At 38.6% G+C, this 17,184-nt stretch overlaps 1 protein-coding gene across 1 annotated transcript; it reads left to right on the top strand.

The window, feature by feature from the left end:
- The first annotated feature begins 2,800 nt into the window (after positions 1 to 2,800).
- On the top strand, positions 2,801 to 16,664 carry LOC136771687 (putative transporter SVOPL). Its single transcript, XM_066724149.1, has 16 exons — positions 2,801 to 2,962; positions 6,162 to 6,329; positions 6,596 to 6,687; positions 7,211 to 7,309; positions 7,960 to 8,031; positions 8,305 to 8,429; positions 9,061 to 9,124; positions 10,622 to 10,747; positions 11,073 to 11,201; positions 11,732 to 11,805; positions 12,135 to 12,328; positions 13,014 to 13,125; positions 13,485 to 13,566; positions 14,192 to 14,281; positions 14,645 to 14,758; positions 16,548 to 16,664. The coding sequence occupies exons 2-16, from the start codon at positions 6,224 to 6,226 to the stop codon at positions 16,557 to 16,559; spliced, it is 1,491 nt and encodes a 496-aa protein (XP_066580246.1). The 5' UTR covers positions 2,801 to 2,962; positions 6,162 to 6,223; the 3' UTR covers positions 16,560 to 16,664.
- Positions 16,665 to 17,184: the final 520 nt, after the last annotated feature.

Here is a 17,184-nt window from a genome sequence, read left to right as displayed (position 1 = left end):
CTTGGCACACTTTAGGCCCCTTAGTGCCAATTGGGCATCGTTTAAATGCCACGGCCTACCTGAGCATTGTTTCTGACCATGTCCATCCCTTTATGACCACCATGTACCCATCCTCTGATGGCTACTTCCAGCAGGATAATACACCATGTCACAAAGGTCGAATCATTTCAAATTGGTTTCTTGAACATGACAATGAGTTCACTGTACTAAACTGGCCCCCACAGTCACCAGATCTCAACCCAATAGAGCATCTTTGGGATGTGGTGGAACGGGAGCTTCGTGCCCTGGATGTGCATCCCACAAATCTCCATCAACTGCAAGATGCTATCCTATCAATATGGGCCAACATTTCTAAAGAATGCTTTCAGCACCTTGTTGAATCAATGCCACGTAGAATTAAGGCAGTTCTGAAGGCGAAAGGGGGTCAAACACAGTATTAGTATGGTGTTCCTAATAATCCTTTAGGTGAGTGTATTTATTGACAGACTTTGTAAGATGTACATTTAGGATACTATTGATATGTGCCTGAGATATGATATTTAAATAATAATAATAATAATAATAATAATAATAATAATAATAATAATAATAATAATAATAATAATTACATCAAAGAATGTTTTTTCTCCACTGTGAATTACAAATATTGTTCAATTTCTATTCAGCAAATGACCTGACCTGGACCAATTCATTAGACAATTAATAAAGAAGAGAACAATGGAAGACTTGATTTTGATCAATTTTTAATAAAACGTTAAATTATGATTTTGTCTTTTTTATTTCATGCTATTATTGCTAAACAAGATGTCTGTTTTTTTGTTTGTCAGATTTTTTACATTTCTATTTCACACTAGACTAATCTAGATGCAGAAGTATTTTTAGTGAAGACAAAACATGCAATTTGTATTATTAAATTCACCCACCTGCTCAGGGAGAAGCATAAAACATCAGGTCAAATCAGTCCAGTACAATCATTAGACACACACACACGGCTGGAAGTTTTAAAATTTTAGTTTGTTTTTAATATCAACAAAGTTGAAAACTTAAAGATACAAATAATGAAAGACCAGTCAGTCATTCACATAGATAGTATATTCCTGTATGCTAACTCCATTGCATTACATTTACAATAACTGAATACTAGAATGATAAACAGTGTTCAGATTCGGCTCCTGTGAAGTGAAGGAAAGCAGGGGCGCTTTTTCCTACAGTGAGGCGTAGACGAGGTGACGACTGGGGTTGAAATGAGGACGAGGGGAGGACCGAGCAGGTCTGTTCCTACCACAGAGGAAACAAAGGCCTCTTTTTAGCAAGACCTTCCCACTTTCACCTGCCTTTACCTGACTAACACAATACGGTCTCCCTTGCAGAGCTACAATAAAAGCTGAACTGGATTGAACAACTCCTCAGAGTCACGCCATGTCCAATTACCACACCTGGTCTTTTTTCATTTGTGAACAACTGCTTAAAAATTAAAGCCGCCCTCTTTTCCCAATATGCTATAATTTGTTAGGGGGAGACATGCACATAAACACACATACACACACACAACCTTGGAAATACTGCCTGACACAGTGAAAATATTGGCAGGAAGTGAACTCTGTCATTGCATGGGGCAAAGAAAATTAGGATGTACGTTTACTTCCCACCCTGTACTTCCTAATTTACACAAGGTGCCAGCAGAACACCAGAGTCTGATGTAACTATACATTGTGTGCAGAACGATACAGATATAATAGCTTTTCACAGTGTGTGGGTGTGGGTGTTTTCTTAACCACTTCAAACACAGGTGTGTCCCGGGATGTGGGTGGAAAAGCGCAGACTGGGAAAAACAAAACTGTCTTCATGCCGGGCGATCTTAGTTGTTGTCTGTGAGCAGGGGAGGGCAAAAATGGGTTCGTTAGCCAGTCCAAGGTCGAGTACACAAGGGGGGTTGTCACACAAAACGGCTGTCTTGTGCGTGTAATCCAGGAGCAGCCATGTGACCAGTTTTGGGTCAACCTTGACTGTAGCTGTGGTTAATGTAAAGCAATTCTGCCCTAGACGTGGTTTACATATTAGTTGATATTTCCATTGAACTGATTTGTGGACTTGCAATGTGCTCTGAACCCGTGCACGCTGCCAGTGAATGCAGCAGAACTGTGACTCCAAACACAGAAACAATAGCAAGCCTTTCATGTGGTGTAGTGTGGTTTTACCATGTTGTAAATATTCAAGCTTGACTACGGCCTAGAAAGAAAGGACGGGAAGACACAAAAGCAACACCTGGAAACACAATTGTTTTCCCACACCCATCATTTGGTACACTTTCTAAATTGTGTTTCAGGTAATCTTGCTATAAGGGGTTTCTTAAATTTTGATGCAGGCTTTAGACATGCATTTGCTTCTAAATTCTCTTGGTATTTATGTATTACATAATACAAATATGAAATGAATAGTTTTTATAGTATTGTTATTTCATAGTCTGAAAATAACAGACAACATTTTAACTTTGTTACATTTTATAGAGATTGACATAAATAAGTAGAGTTTGGATATTATCAGGTAGGTGTTTCAAAAGTGGTTTAAGCTGAAAACAAAATCAAAACAAATGTGCGTGTGCTACTATGTTGCAGTATTTGGGATCTGATACTGATAGCATGGCAAATATCGATGAATCTCTGTTGGCGGTCGTGCAGCGCAGACTAACGCAGTTTTGCACAGATTTGCAGAATCCCAGCGATCCCATTGGTGGAGCGGAGCTGCAGGCATCTGCGCTGCTCAACCGCGACCTCTGCGCCATTTACCTGCAAGAGGACAGCAGATGAACTTCCTGCCGAGAGAGGCGAGCAGCCCCAGCACTGCTCTCAAACACTGAACTGGATTATATCAACTGCGGAGAGGCGCTGATCTCACATGAACCTTGGCAATGAAGATTATAATCTGAACAAATTCGGCTTCGGAACAAAGCATTCCTGTTAAAGTAAGTGCACTTTTTGTTTTCTTTCGTCTTATATGTAGAAAGATGGGTTTGTATCTGTTAACATAAAAGAAGGTAGCCATCAAGGAAATAACCATAAAGGTGTGTTTGCATAAGGTTCATTTTCATAAACACAGCATCCGCAATACTGTGGACATATTTAATCAGGTTGTTATTTGCTTACTTGTGTTATTTAAATCTACATCCTACGGTAGCTGCAGGTGGTTGGCACCATCAATAGTCAAGATAGTCAGACGAATAACATATAACAAAAAGTGAAATCTATCTGAGGTAGTGATTTAAGTAGTGCCAAACTTCAGTTGGATCATCTTCGTAAATGTATTCAGGATAAATTACTTTAAAAGTGTATGTAAATGATTGCATGTTTTAAGTGACCTTTTCCCACCAGGTGGGCAATGGATCTAAACAATCATAACCATGTCTCCATTATACAGTATTATTGTAATTGTTACTTTCTTTGCAGTTCATAAGGGTGGAGTAACTTGTTTCAAAGCTATGGATGACGCGTCTGTGGTTGTTCAGCTTTAGATTTCATAGATGGTGGGAAAAATAAGAAAATTGTGCAGATCTTTCTCCGTAGAAAACAGTATTTCGTATTTATTTTAAATTGTGATGTTTGCCCACTGAATATTACCTCCACCACTCTCACTTTAATATGACAGTTAATAATAGTAGTGTAACAACAACAAAAGTATATATGTCACTTGTAATATTCTACTACAAATGTACATCATTATATTAAATAATCTATCTTAATATGATCTGGTTGAACAAATGCTGTCTTAAAGCTTCACCACCTAATTGTTTCAAGACATAAATCTGAGAACAAGACATACATAACACAGTGGCTGTCAAGATGATGGGGATACTTGTAATAATAACACAGCTACACAATTACCAATCCGTCTGCTGTAGATTGTGCAGAACAAATATTACATTTCTTAAAGCAAGATTAGATGTTTCCCTGATAGTTAGTTCATATCAAGTTGCGAAGGAACTTTTTGTTGTTCAATATGACAAGGATTAAAGGATACAGGTATTCACCCACACTGGAGACTCTCCTAACCTGTTTTTCATGTTTGTAATGTTAGATGTTATAACAGTATGTAGGTTAAGTCTGGTAAGTGTCTTGTGGCTGATTAGCCTATAGAAACAATTCCTTCATCCATTTCCTCGCCGGGGTGTTTGTTGTGTGACACTGAACAATGGGATGAGATGACTGCTTTTTGCACATACCTGCTGTTTATACTCTATACCCTGTTAGTGCAGCATCATCAAAGCATACTTTATGTAACAGCCTCCGCTCAGGCGATGCAATATTATGACAATAAGAAATGCACTTCATAACTATTGAGCACCTTCATCTGTTTTTTGATTTCACTTGAAAATGAAATAGATCTCTGTATCATACCTCTCTCTCTCGAAGTCTTTTTACTATTTTGCAATGGATACTAACTTCCGCAGCCGGGGAAGATCCCGAGATACTACAGTACTAGTGCACAACTTACAGTGCGCAGATCCGTGCTAGCCCTGCAAGTTCGTTGCAGTTGAACCTTGGTGTTCATTTTCATTTCATTAATGTTATTCACTTCATGTCGTTGTTATGTTAACAATAATAATAATAATTCGAGGAGACTTTATATATTGTATTGCCCCTGGCTCCTTGAACAGCGCCTACAAGAGCATCGGCTCAAATTGCAGCTCTGACAAAGGTTAGTAAAATGATATTGTAACACAATTACATTTCATGCTGTCCTCACATATAGATCATTTATCTGTCCTATCAGTAGCTCATCTAGTATCACACCGGCCATCTACTTCCCCAGTGATACAAGGCGCTATAGTTTTTACAATTCATAATTCGTTTTTAGAGAACCCACTTTTGGAAACTATTTTAATCCCAGCTTTTGGGGAACCAGCCGAAAACGGCGATCCCGCAAAAGCAGCCGACGTGGTACCACCGAAACAGCCCATCTGCGTCGCTGAGTCCGCTGAGCCGCCGCGGCAGCAGAGAGCCGCTGCTTTCCCGAGTCGAGCTCGCCTTCATCAGCCGCTAATTGGCTAATTAGTCGCTAATTGGCGCATCAGCCTCTAATTGGCGCCCCCGCTTCTAATTGGCGTGGGCGTGTCTGTGCAGAAGGCAGGCGGCGTGACGTCACGGGCGCAGGTATGATCCAGTCAGGTCAGGGAGGGACTCGCACTGATGACGTCAGCGCAGCGCTTTCCACGCTGAGAAACACGGCGGCTGGTTTCATGACGTCAAACACGTTCATTAAAACCCTCAGTACAGTGTTTCTCAAGCCTGTCCTTGAGTACCACCTACCAACCAACCATATTAAAGTTCCAAACAAGCTCTCAATGACTTAATTGAACCCTTAGTTGGACAAATAATTTCCTAATTAGAGCCTTTTAATTATTTTTAAATGTAGGGGTTTTAAGTTTACAGTTGTTTGTGGAAAATATTAAGGAACCAACTTTTTATCAGTTACACAAATTAAAGAGTCAAATTTAATCAAATTACTTCAATTAATCTTGCCATTCAGTTTGCTTTATAAATATCAACTTTAAACCTAACTTTTCCAACTTAATAAAAGTGTTATTGTTATTGTAGTTTTGTTTACATCTCGGCTAATAAAGAGTTTTTCCACATTTGTTTTTCGGTTTGTTTACATACAGATTGGGCTAGCAGTTGGGCTGTACGGGCAGTGCTGGTTAAAGGGGTTTGAAGTCACACGTGGGTGTCAGTGCTATTCAGATTGCAGATGTAGACCTTATGATTCATCTGTGTGCTTTGTCACTTGGAATCCATATGTATGTATGTATGTATGTATGTATGTACAGTGGTAAATATATACACCCACTGTAGTTCAATCAATTGGAATCTTGATGGTTTTCTCTTGGCTGAATCAATGTTCAACAAACTCAAAAATATGTAATTGATCAATAAGTAAAGTTTTATGGACATAATTTCTATTTTGTCCTGGTTTATTGGAGGCTTTTCAGTGCAGTATGATAGCTAAAAACTATAAAGTACTTTGTGAACCGGGTTTAACGCTGAACTAAGACCATTAACCCCTGCTTTAACTACAGAGCTGACAGCCAGCTTGGATTTAAAAGCTGGTCATTCAAAAATGTCAAAAGGTGGCAGTAAAATATGCATTAACCTTTTATTTCCCATCAGGCTCCATTTTGCATGAATTGCTCAAGTGAGGAGAGCGGGGACAGAGGAGTGTTCTCATCAGGATGAGCAATGACAAGTTGCAGCTTGTGAATTCCATCCAGCTACAGGAATTTGAACCGAATGAAGATGAAGCTCCAAAGAGTCCAACTGTCCAAGATGGTAAAGAAGGTAAAAACTTTCTGCACCAGACTCTACATGCACACACACTTTAAACTGTGACTCATTTATTGAGCAAGACTTTCTTTCAGTACTATTTATTCAGTCACAAAAATAAATTCCCAGTCAGAACAGATATGTACCCGGTAGCATGAGATCACCTTTCAGACTCTATTAATGTAATTATTAATTAATTATTAATTCAATATTATTTCCCAACTTGTCACCTTCTGTCCCCAAATTGGAACCAAGTCAATTCAATGTCTTTTATTTTTCAGAGGAGAAAACGTACAGCGTGGAACAAGCGGTTGAAACAATCGGCTTTGGGCGCTTCCACATTCTTCTATTTTTAATCATGGGCAGTGCCAATGTGAGTCTTCAGCTCAAAGAAAGGAATGGGGTTGGGATTGGTTCAGGAATTCTGTAGAGCAAGTGCGCTGGATTTGACCCATATCAGGATGGTAGAGATAAGAAATACATAGATTGTACAGAAAGGTTCTCTTTGTACGTTCTCTTTCAAGTTACAGAAAGGTGTTTTAATTTAAGTAGCATATCATCAAGATCTAATCAACCATACAATTAATTGATATAATCCAGCTGATATTAATTAAATTGGTTATCACATCTTTGTTTCTGTCACAAGTATTGGGTAAACCCAGAGTCAATTAGATTTAAATTGAACAAGGGAAAAACAGTTGTGTTTACATTGGCCTTAATGCCACTTGTTGCTCATTGTTTCTTTCTTCCATTTTGCTATGAATCTAGACAGGGAGGGACTTGCAGAGACTTGTATACCATTCAGTTGATGAATGATTACGCTGACGTAAGGGTCTCAAGGGACCAGGCAGTTTTTTGTCCTGCTTGATATTCTAGTGGTTTGATTTACTTTGCAGATCGTTGAAGCCATTGAGATCATGTTGCTGGCCGTCGTCTCGCCAGAGGTCCGATGCGAGTGGCATCTGCAGGACTGGCAAGTGGCACTGGTCTCAACGGTAAGAACAAATATTCCTCACACCCAAACATACACACGCTTCAGAATAAAAAAGTCTCATGCATTTCAGTGCATTTATAAGAAAAACAAATGGAAAGCACCATTACCATCTGCCTTGTACTCTCATTATATTCACTGACTATTCATGTATAAATCCATAGTATGATTACACAGAAGAATATATCTACATGTGACGGTGTGTTTAATACAATTGTAGTTGAAAGTTTGCACACCCTTCCTTTGATACAGTGCCATTCAGAGATCATTTAGTTTGATAGATGTTATTCATGAAACTATACTTATTTGCTGATCACTGAGTCGAAAATGGAGAAACGGAAAAAAAGAGTCCGGTTGATTGAACTAAGTGAAGAAAGCGGATGCAAACCTAGATTTATTTCTACCAAACTGAAAAGTTTTAGTGGCATTAAGGAAGGTGAATATGTGTGTTGAATAGAAGTAAATATTAGCATTGACTTGGTTTCTTTAGCGTTAGTGGTGTGACAGTACTGTGCAGATGTTGGGAGGTAGATCACGCATATAACAGGTATAAGCAAAAGCTTTGCTGTATGAAATGTGAAACCTGGGACAAAAGTAGAGACTTTTCAGTTGTGATTGCATTACTCTTTTATTTATCATTTGTTTCTTTTTCAGATGGTGTTCTTTGGCTTCATGACTTGTGGTGCCTTGAGTGGTTATGTGGCTGACAGATATGGACGCTGGAAGGTACGGCAGCTTAAATAGAAGGGCTGGAAATCAAATCCTGAAATAAATTAAAATATTCTATGATTGGCAGTAATAGTGGCTACATTATGTTAACTTCATTTAGTTCTCATTTGTAGGCCTTGGGTGTTTCCCACAATTTTCCTACTCATTTGCCTTCAGAAATGTATGATCTGATTGAACATAGAAAACAAAAAATGAAAGATGTATATTTGAAACAAGGGCAAATACTACATTTTAATCTTATTAATTAATTAATGTATTTTTTCTTCCCAGGTTGTGTTTGGAGCCTTTATCTGGGGCGCTTACTTCTCCCTTCTGACCTCTTTCTCACCATCTTACGGCTGGTTTATCTTCCTGCGTGCCATGGTGGGGTGTGGAGTGGCCGGGACTTCTCAAGGGTAAGATGCATTATTAGAGATGTGATTTTATTGGATACACGTCCACCAATCTGACCAAAATCAATCAGCCAATTTCTGTTGTTTTCTACGACTGTCATCTTGGTCATAACACAAGAAATGCCACTCATGTATTTTCAATAAGCTCTGTAGTGTGTATGATACAGAAACTGCAGACGACACAGAGGAGCGTGGAAAGATGTCTGCTTGGAATAACAAGGAGAGAAAATAAATGAATGGATCCAAGAACAAATGAAAATCACTGAAAGAGTTAAAATGGCAATGGGCTGGATACACTGCAAGAAGAACAGATCAAAGATGGAGAAAGGAAGCTATTGAATGGATCCCAATAGATGAAAAAAGACCTAGAAGACCACATAAAAGATGGGAAGATCAAATCAGAAACTTTGAAGGCATGACGTGTTAAAGAGAAGCTGTAGATCGAAACATCTTAGAGAGGCCTTCATCCAGCAGTGGATCAATATAGGCTGATGGTGATGGTGATACATAGTATGAATTGGGAAATCTGTGAAGTTTAACAAGGAGTGACGAGGGAAATAAAGAGCAGACAGACAACTCCACAGAGGGTAGAATCCGTATTCGCTCATATCTTTGTACCCGTTTGTTTCTTCAGGTTTGTTTTAAAAACAGAGTTCATTCCTGCAAAGTACAGAGGCTACTTACTACCATTGTCACAGGTGAGTGATCGCTAGACAAGAACTGAACACAAATTCACAAAATGATATTGGCTTTTAAAAAACAATTTATAATGTCAAACAATTTAAGTAACTTTAGTCAGAATAGAAAGAGTCCCAGCCATTTATCCTAAATAGTAGATACTACATTTTGAGTTACCAAAATTAATTGATATACATTAAAAGCAAACACCCAAAGCAGAACAACGTTGCTCTAATCTAATCTCAGCTTGTTCTTGTTCTTGTTCTTGTTTACATGTTCTTCATGTAAAGTATATACATTTAAATTATATTATCATATATTTTTAAAATGTATTTTAAATATCCAACCACATGAATTTAACATCAGCATGATAACAGGATAAAATGTATCCTGTGTGTTTAGAAATACTGAGTTTTACTACCTATTCTACTTTTTACTATACCCTCACAGTGCAATATTAAGCACCTTTTCCTCTTTAAAAACTCTTGAGGATTATCAGGCAGATAGATGATGTTGGGGATTTTTGGATGGAGTCTTTCTTTCATCCCCTTCAGATGACAGAGAAGATAGCTATGGTTTCCTGCCAGTTCAGCTCCGATTTGAAAATGGATTTTGCACGTCATTAATTAGAGGTGATGGACACAGTAGCTATATGTGAGGTTTTAAAGACATACATTGGTCTGGTGTGATCTGGTTGTCTTTTTACTCGTACATTGAGTTACTCCTTCATTTTCTGTTTCTCTACATTTCACACCCATAACCCTATGTCAGATCAGTGTCTTTCACCATTTATTTCACCATCATTCTCCTGGTGTTTAGTCTTGTTGTTATGCAGTCATTATTTAGGAAGAGGAACTGTCTGAAGAAATGTAAGTTCCTCCATTTATAAGAATATAAGGGAGGGGATACCACGAAAAGAGTTTTATGCATTGCCGTGAAGATTACAGAATTTTACATTCAGTATGTTTTTGTTGTTGTGCTGGTTATATAAGTGGAGTTAAAGCAGGTAAATGGGTGAAAAGCTGAAATCTTGGAATACCCAAGTATGTTTCCTGCTCTGACACTCATTTTGAAGGTAGTTTAAGAATGAGAAAGGGATTTAAGAATCAAAGTTAGCTGCTTGTGCTTTATCTTCATGAATGTGTATGACGTGTGTGTGGTAGGCCTACATTACAATGTACCACATTGCGGAGGTCATGTGCAAATGCATGTTAACCCAGCCACTGACTCCACAAAATGACAAACAGGCCAATGAAGCTAACTTTGCAAGGGCTTTGACTATGGCGATACTTTAGATGCATTTCAGGATGAGTCTGTCTGGAGTGGGAAGAAAAAAAAACAAAGCAAATTTGGCAAAGAGGTATAAATGGAAGGGTTTGGAATTATTCTCCAGGAGTTGGAGTCTCAGAGCTGTTTACCAATAGACTCCAGCACTAGAAGCTAAAGTTGGATTTTTATTTTTGGAGTGATACATACATATTTACTTTACCTTGCTCTGTTTTCTCTCCTTTGTTAAGATTTTCTGGATGTTGGGTGCCGTGTTCATGGTGTTACTTGGCATGACAGTGATTCCCACCCTGGGCTGGCGCTGGATGATTCGCCTGTCCATTATCCCAAGTTTGATTTTACTCGTTCTCTTTCAGGTGGGTTTTCTCATGAACTTACCTTCCATTTGTCCCCCCCTCCCTACTGTTTCATGTATGATCCTCATAGTTGCTATCTAGCTCGAGTTTTGTGTTCTTGCTGCGTTTGTTCTGGCATATTCCACATAGTCACCCCCAATCAGACAACTCTTCCACCTGCTTCAGAAGTGGAGTGAACATCATATGGAAATTTAAATAAAAGTTTTGTTCACAGGTAAATGTACATGACACTGACTTTCTCAGGAGTACAGAAGCCTGTTGGAAACCCTCATAGCCAGCTAGAAGTAGAGTCAATGTCTTCAGCCAACTGACTGCTCGTTTCCAGTTCATTCCAGAGTCGGCCCGGTACAATGTCTCTGCAGGGAACGTCAAAGCCGCCGTGCAGACCCTCGAACACATCGCCAGAATGAATCGTGCCTCTCTGCCAGAGGGGAGACTGATGGAGCCAGCAGTGGTATGTGATAACGTACTGGAGTTAAAGTAATTCCTGATATGCGGCTCATGTTATAATACAGATTGCAAATGTAATTGTACAGAACGTTGAAATTGAGAGCTTATAGATGAGGTAAGAGCAGTTCCTAGTTAAAATGTGCTCTGGTACAAGCATTTACTAATCCCATTGTATAAAAACTTTTAATATAAACTTTAATAAACACCAGAGATTACTTGTATTCATTAATTCATCACTGATTAAGGCAGTGATAAGACTGAATGTGCTAAAACAATATACAGCTCTGGAAACATTAAGAGACCACTTTACATTGATTTCTGAACTTGGAGTGGACTCTTAATTTTCTCCAGAGCTAATTTAGTTTTTATTAGCTGACTTACAGATTAACTATTACATTGAAACCTGCTGTGTATCTTTTATTAAAATGTTTGTGGACTTTCCTATTTAATGCTATTTTTGATGTGTTATTTTGAGCAAGGTTTTGTGTTGGTTTGTTTTAATAATGCTGTTGGGTGGTGTTGGCTCATTTTCAGACAGAGAGAGGAAGTTTTTACACCTTAGTGAGTTCCACATTCCGGAGGACCTCGATGCTCTTGTGGTATTCATGGTAATTGATGATTTCCCCCCCTGAACTTTGTTGATTGAGAAGTTAAATTAACCTGGAACATATAATATAGGTTAGACCATACTATTGGTAATTTGTAGGAATCAGGAAGATACATTTGGTCTTTTGATACATTATATAAACCTGCTACTGGACGATGTTTTCAAAGCACAGTAAATCGACCATTTCATTATATATACAGGAATATCACCATCCACAAGACGTGCAGTCAGTCGAGGTGCGACTGTGGCTTGAGATTGCGGATGTAGGTTAAGGCAAGAAGGAACATTATAGATTCTGATGTCTGTGATTTATTCCATTTCCTGCTTCAGGTTTGTCGCTTCCTTTTCGTATTACGGCTCTGTCCTCGGAAGCTCAGAGCTCCTGGAGAAGAATCTGCTTTGCATCACGGACGCCGAGGTGGAACACAGGGTGTTGAACCTGGAGAACGTCCCCTGTTACTGCATTCCCTTTGGCACCGCAGATTACCACACCTTGCTGATCAGCTCCGTGGGAGAAGTGTCCCGTAAGCATCAGCACCTCTTATTGTGCCTGTGCTTTGCTATGCCAGCCCGTCACCACTGGCTCTGCAATTCTCCAGTTCAAAGACGGCATGAGGAAAAGGATTCTGGGAAGACTTTTCTCAAATGCGGTCTTTTTTTTTTTTTTTTTTTTTTTTTTTAAGTTAAGCAATTTCATTTCAGTGCTGTGTAATTGCTGTTACAGTTTGTATTGTGCTGGAAAGACTAAATTAATTTAGCCAATAAGAATGAATATATGGTTCACTTGATTAACTGTTAACTGCAGTGAGATAATATAATTATATGAAAGAGGAAATCAAACTTATAGACTGCATTATTGTGCACCCTCTCTCACTTCACTGTCCTGGGTTTGTTTTATATATATTCCTGTCTGAACTATTATTTAGTCTATTTATATACTACTATATTATAAGTGAATAAATGAAATACATCAGTGGAAAATCATGTTAGCCAGTATTACACCACCTGTATGTCTTTATTTTCCTCATCCTAAATGTATCAAATCTATATTCTTTGAAAAAGGTCGAACAAATTCAAATGCAATCATACATTTCACATCATTTGATCAAATGTAATTTGACCTTGAATATCAGATGTTACTTTTAACATCCTGTTGTAATCTATGTTGTACTTATTTGCCCAGTGTAATGCTTTACTTCTCTTTTGCAGTTATCCCCGTGAATATGATCCTATTAAACTTCATAGGACGAAAATATACCATGGCCATTTTAATGGTATCTTCTGGGGTTTTCTTCCTGCTTCTCAGTATCTGCTCAACACTGTAAGTAGTGCTAGAGCTTTTCATATTCAGTATTTGTGTACTGATCTAGAGAAAGGCAGAGAAATACATCAATCACAATTTCATATGGATAATCAAACGCATCTCATGACTGTTAACCAAACTTTTTTTAATGATGCTCCAAAATTAGGTTTCTAAACTGCCTGTGCCATTTGGCTTTTATTTGCTCATAGGGGTTAGTGCGAGTTTCACCTTTTGAGACAAAATACTACTTCATTACAAAACAAAACGGCAAAACCAGATGACACTCCCTGTAAGCTGTACCAATCACCTACATGTTTATAGATGGTGAGCTGTATTGGTTGATTATAGTTTAATAGACTTTTTGTGTTCTCTTCCAGGTTTGGCTTTACAGTATTGCTTTTCCTGCTTCGTTCCCTGGTGGCAATGAATTTTAGTGCTACATACATTTATACTGCAGAGGTGGGAAACTTTTTTTATATTTCGTTCCTTACAGGCTATTGTTATACATGAATAAGTGTATTTTGTTTTTTTTGTATTTGCCTTGAACTTTCTCATGGATATCATACCTAATTTGAAATTTCCACTTGACTCCCTTGCTCATATCACTCTCTCGCTCTATATTATATATATATATATATATATATATATATATATATATATATATATATATATATATATATTTATTATTTTTCCCCCCATTTCAATATCCACTTCTTGTACACCTCTAAACTGATATAACGTGATCCATTATATACCCTTTTGTCAGTCTAGCCTCTCCCATTAGACCCAACCATTAGCCCATAGGGGCAACAAAATAAACATTTAAATTAATTAATTAAAATGTCCAAACATATCTACTCCCAAAACATAATCTTTACATAATAACAAATCTATAATCCTACAACACCTTTACACAAAAAAGATACATATGTATTTATATTTATATGTCAATGAAAATGTATGTGAGAGAGAATAGTGCGTCACCTTCATGACATGTGTGTAATCACTGTGACAAATATACTCTAACTTCAGTAGAGCTTGTTTAGAGCATGTCTGACTCAATCGATCCTGCTCTTTTTCTCAGGTCTTTCCCACTGCAGTGCGATCCATAGGAATGGGGGTCTGCACCTCCTTCAGTCGTATAGGTGGGATGATCGCACCGTTTGTAGCTCAGGTAACCTTATCTTCTACTTCTCACTCACACACACACACACACACACACACACACACACGAAGCACTGTAGGACTACTCCAGGCACTTGCATAATGCAGGTCCAGTAGGTAATAGATGAAGACCATTCATAAGACCAGTATTTATGAAAATGACTACAATAACATTTATATGCAGCATTTCAATGGCACGGTTTGGTTACATATTTAATAAACAGCCCTAAAGAACGTTTGTTTGTTTCCATATCAAATAACTAAATGTATTTTGCCAATTGAATTCTAATATGTTTGGTTGTGTGAGGTAGTGAAGAGCTAATTCCAGCCTATCCTTACCCCAACCCTAAAACTGTATCGTTGTGTCCTGTAGGTTTTGATGGCCAAGTCGGTAATAACCGCTTTGGTGCCCTTTGCGGTGGCATGTTTCCTGTCTGCGATCAGTGCTTTACTGCTGCCTATAGAGACAAAAGGACGCGCTCTCCTGGTAGGTCAACACCGTGTATATACAGTGGGGGAAAAAAGTATTTGATCCCCTGCTGAATTTGTACGTTTGCCCACTGACAAAGAAATGATCAGTCTATAATTTTAATGGTAGGTGTATTTTAACAGTGAGAGACAGAATAACAACAAAAAAACTCCAGAAAAACTCATTTCAAAAAAGTTATAAATTGATTTGCATGAGTGAAATAAGTATTTGACCTCTTCGACTTAGTACTTGGTGGCAAAACCCTTGTTGGCAATCACAGAGGTCAGATGTTTCTTGCAGTTGGCCACCAGGTTTGCACACATCTCAGGAGGGATTTTGTCCCACTCCTCTTTGCAGATCCTCTCCAAGTCATTAAGGTTTCGAGGCTGACGTTTGGCAACTCGAACCTTCAGCTCCCTCCACAGATTTTCTATGGGATTAAGGTCTGGAGACTGGCTAGGCCACTCCAGGACCTTAATGTGCTTCTTCTTGAGCCACTCCTTTGTTACCTTGGCTGTGTGTTTTGGTTCATTGTCATGCTGGAATAAACATCCACGACCCATTTTCAATGCCCTGGCTGAGGGATGGAGGTTTTCACCCAAGATTTGACGGTACATGGCCCCGTCCATCGTCCCTTTGATGCGGTGCAGTTGTCCTGTCCCCTAGCAGAAAAACACCCCCAAAGCATAATGTTTCCACCTCCATGTTTGACGGTGGGGATGGTGTTCTTGGGGTCATTCCTCCTCCTCCAAACACGGCGAGTTGAGTTGATGCCAAAGAGCTCGAGTTTGGTCTCATCTGAGCACAACACTTTCACCCAGTTCTCCTCTGAATCATTCAGATGTTCATTGGCAAACTTCAGACGGGCCTGTACATGTGCTTTCTTGAGCAGGGGGACCTTGCGGGCGCTGCAGGATTTCAGTCCTTCACGGCGTAGTGTGTTACCAATTGTTTTCTTGGTGACTATGGTCCCAGCTGCCTTGAGATCATTAACAAGATCCTCCCGTGTAGTTCTGGGCTGATTCCTCACCGTTCTCATGATCATTGAAACTCCACAAGGTGAGATCTTGCATGGAGCCCCAGACCGAGGGAGACTGACAGTTATTTTGTGTTTCTTCCATTTGCGAATAATCGCACCAACTGTTGTCACCTTCTCACCAAGCTGCTTGGCGATGGTCTTGTAGCCCATTCCAGCCTTGTGTAGGTCTACAATCTTGTCCCTGATATCCTTGGACAGCTCTTTGGTCTTGGCCATGGTGGAGAGTTTGGAATGTGATTGATTGATTGCTGTGGACAGGTGTCTTTTATACAGGTAACGAGCTGAGATTAGGAGCAGTCCCTTTAAGAGAGTGCTCCTAATCTCAGCTCGTTACCTGTATAAAAGACACCTGGGAGCCAGAAATCTTGCTGATTGATAGGGGATCAAATACTTATTTCACTCATTAACATGCAAATCCATTTATAACTTTTTTGAAATGCGTTTTTCTGGATTTTTTTGCTGTTATTCTATCTCTTACTGTTAAAATACACCTACCATTAAAATTATAGACTGATCATGTATTTGTCAGTGGGCAAACGTACAAAATCAGCAGGGGATCAAATAAGTATTAAAGTATATATTGTTTATATTTGACTGAAAATATTCATACATAGTGCACCTCAAAGCTAGTGTAGTGGTGTGGAAACATTGTAATAAGCCCTGGTATGTCCCACATTCTTACAGATCAATAACTTTTTAAAAAGAAAAAACATTAGCTTTACATAAATGTTGCATTCAAACTAATATATTTTTGTCTTTTTGTTTTAGCAAACTACATGATCTGAACTGGTCTGGGAAAAAAATGTTTTTTTTAACAGAGATGTAGGTAGATTTATCTAATTGAATGTACTATTTTATCATGTTAATAAAATAACCTGCTGTGCATGTAAATGTTACTGTGATGGTCATGATTGTGCAGTAGACAACTGTTGGCTATATTTTGATCTACTTTTGATACAGTTTTTGATTTCACAAAGCTGGTGAACATGACTGGTCTTATTCAAGGCCTAGTTTTCCTTTTCTTACGGATGGCTGGTTTTACAGATTAACGTGTCTGGGGTTACACTACCTAAAACAGCAGTGGCTACTCCAAGATTAGTACTAATCTGGGTTTGTGAAATGAGAGCTCCTGAATTTAAGATGTGTAAGTCTTGAGGTATTTTGGCAAATCAGAAGTTGCTCAGTTTATCTTGCTTTCCCAAGTCAAAATCTTGAACACATCTAAGTATTGCTGTGAGGAATATTGGCACAATAGTCTCCTTGAAGCATTCTTTTGCAAATATTGATCTTGTTAGTGTCTCGGTGTCCGAATGTCAATGTGGTGTTGTAGATTTATGTATGTTTCCCCAATTTTGTAAAGCACTGATTGAACAGGTTTAGATCAATTAAAATGTTTTTTCTCGGT

This window comes from Amia ocellicauda, chromosome 15, assembly GCF_036373705.1.
Source record: "Amia ocellicauda isolate fAmiCal2 chromosome 15, fAmiCal2.hap1, whole genome shotgun sequence".
NCBI classification, from domain to species: domain Eukaryota; kingdom Metazoa; phylum Chordata; class Actinopteri; order Amiiformes; family Amiidae; genus Amia; species Amia ocellicauda.
This window is presented reverse-complemented; position numbering and strand designations above follow the sequence as displayed.

Coding starts and splice junctions, on each gene's coding strand:
- LOC136771687 (XM_066724149.1), top strand. CDS start 6,224: ATGAGCAATGACAAGTTGCAGCTTGTGAATTCCATCCAGCTACAGGAA. Junction 8,032..8,304: donor ACAGATATGGACGCTGGAAG/GTACGGCAGCTT, acceptor TTTTCTTCCCAG/GTTGTGTTTGGAGCCTTTAT. Junction 11,806..12,134: donor ATGCTCTTGTGGTATTCATG/GTAATTGATGAT, acceptor TTCCTGCTTCAG/GTTTGTCGCTTCCTTTTCGT.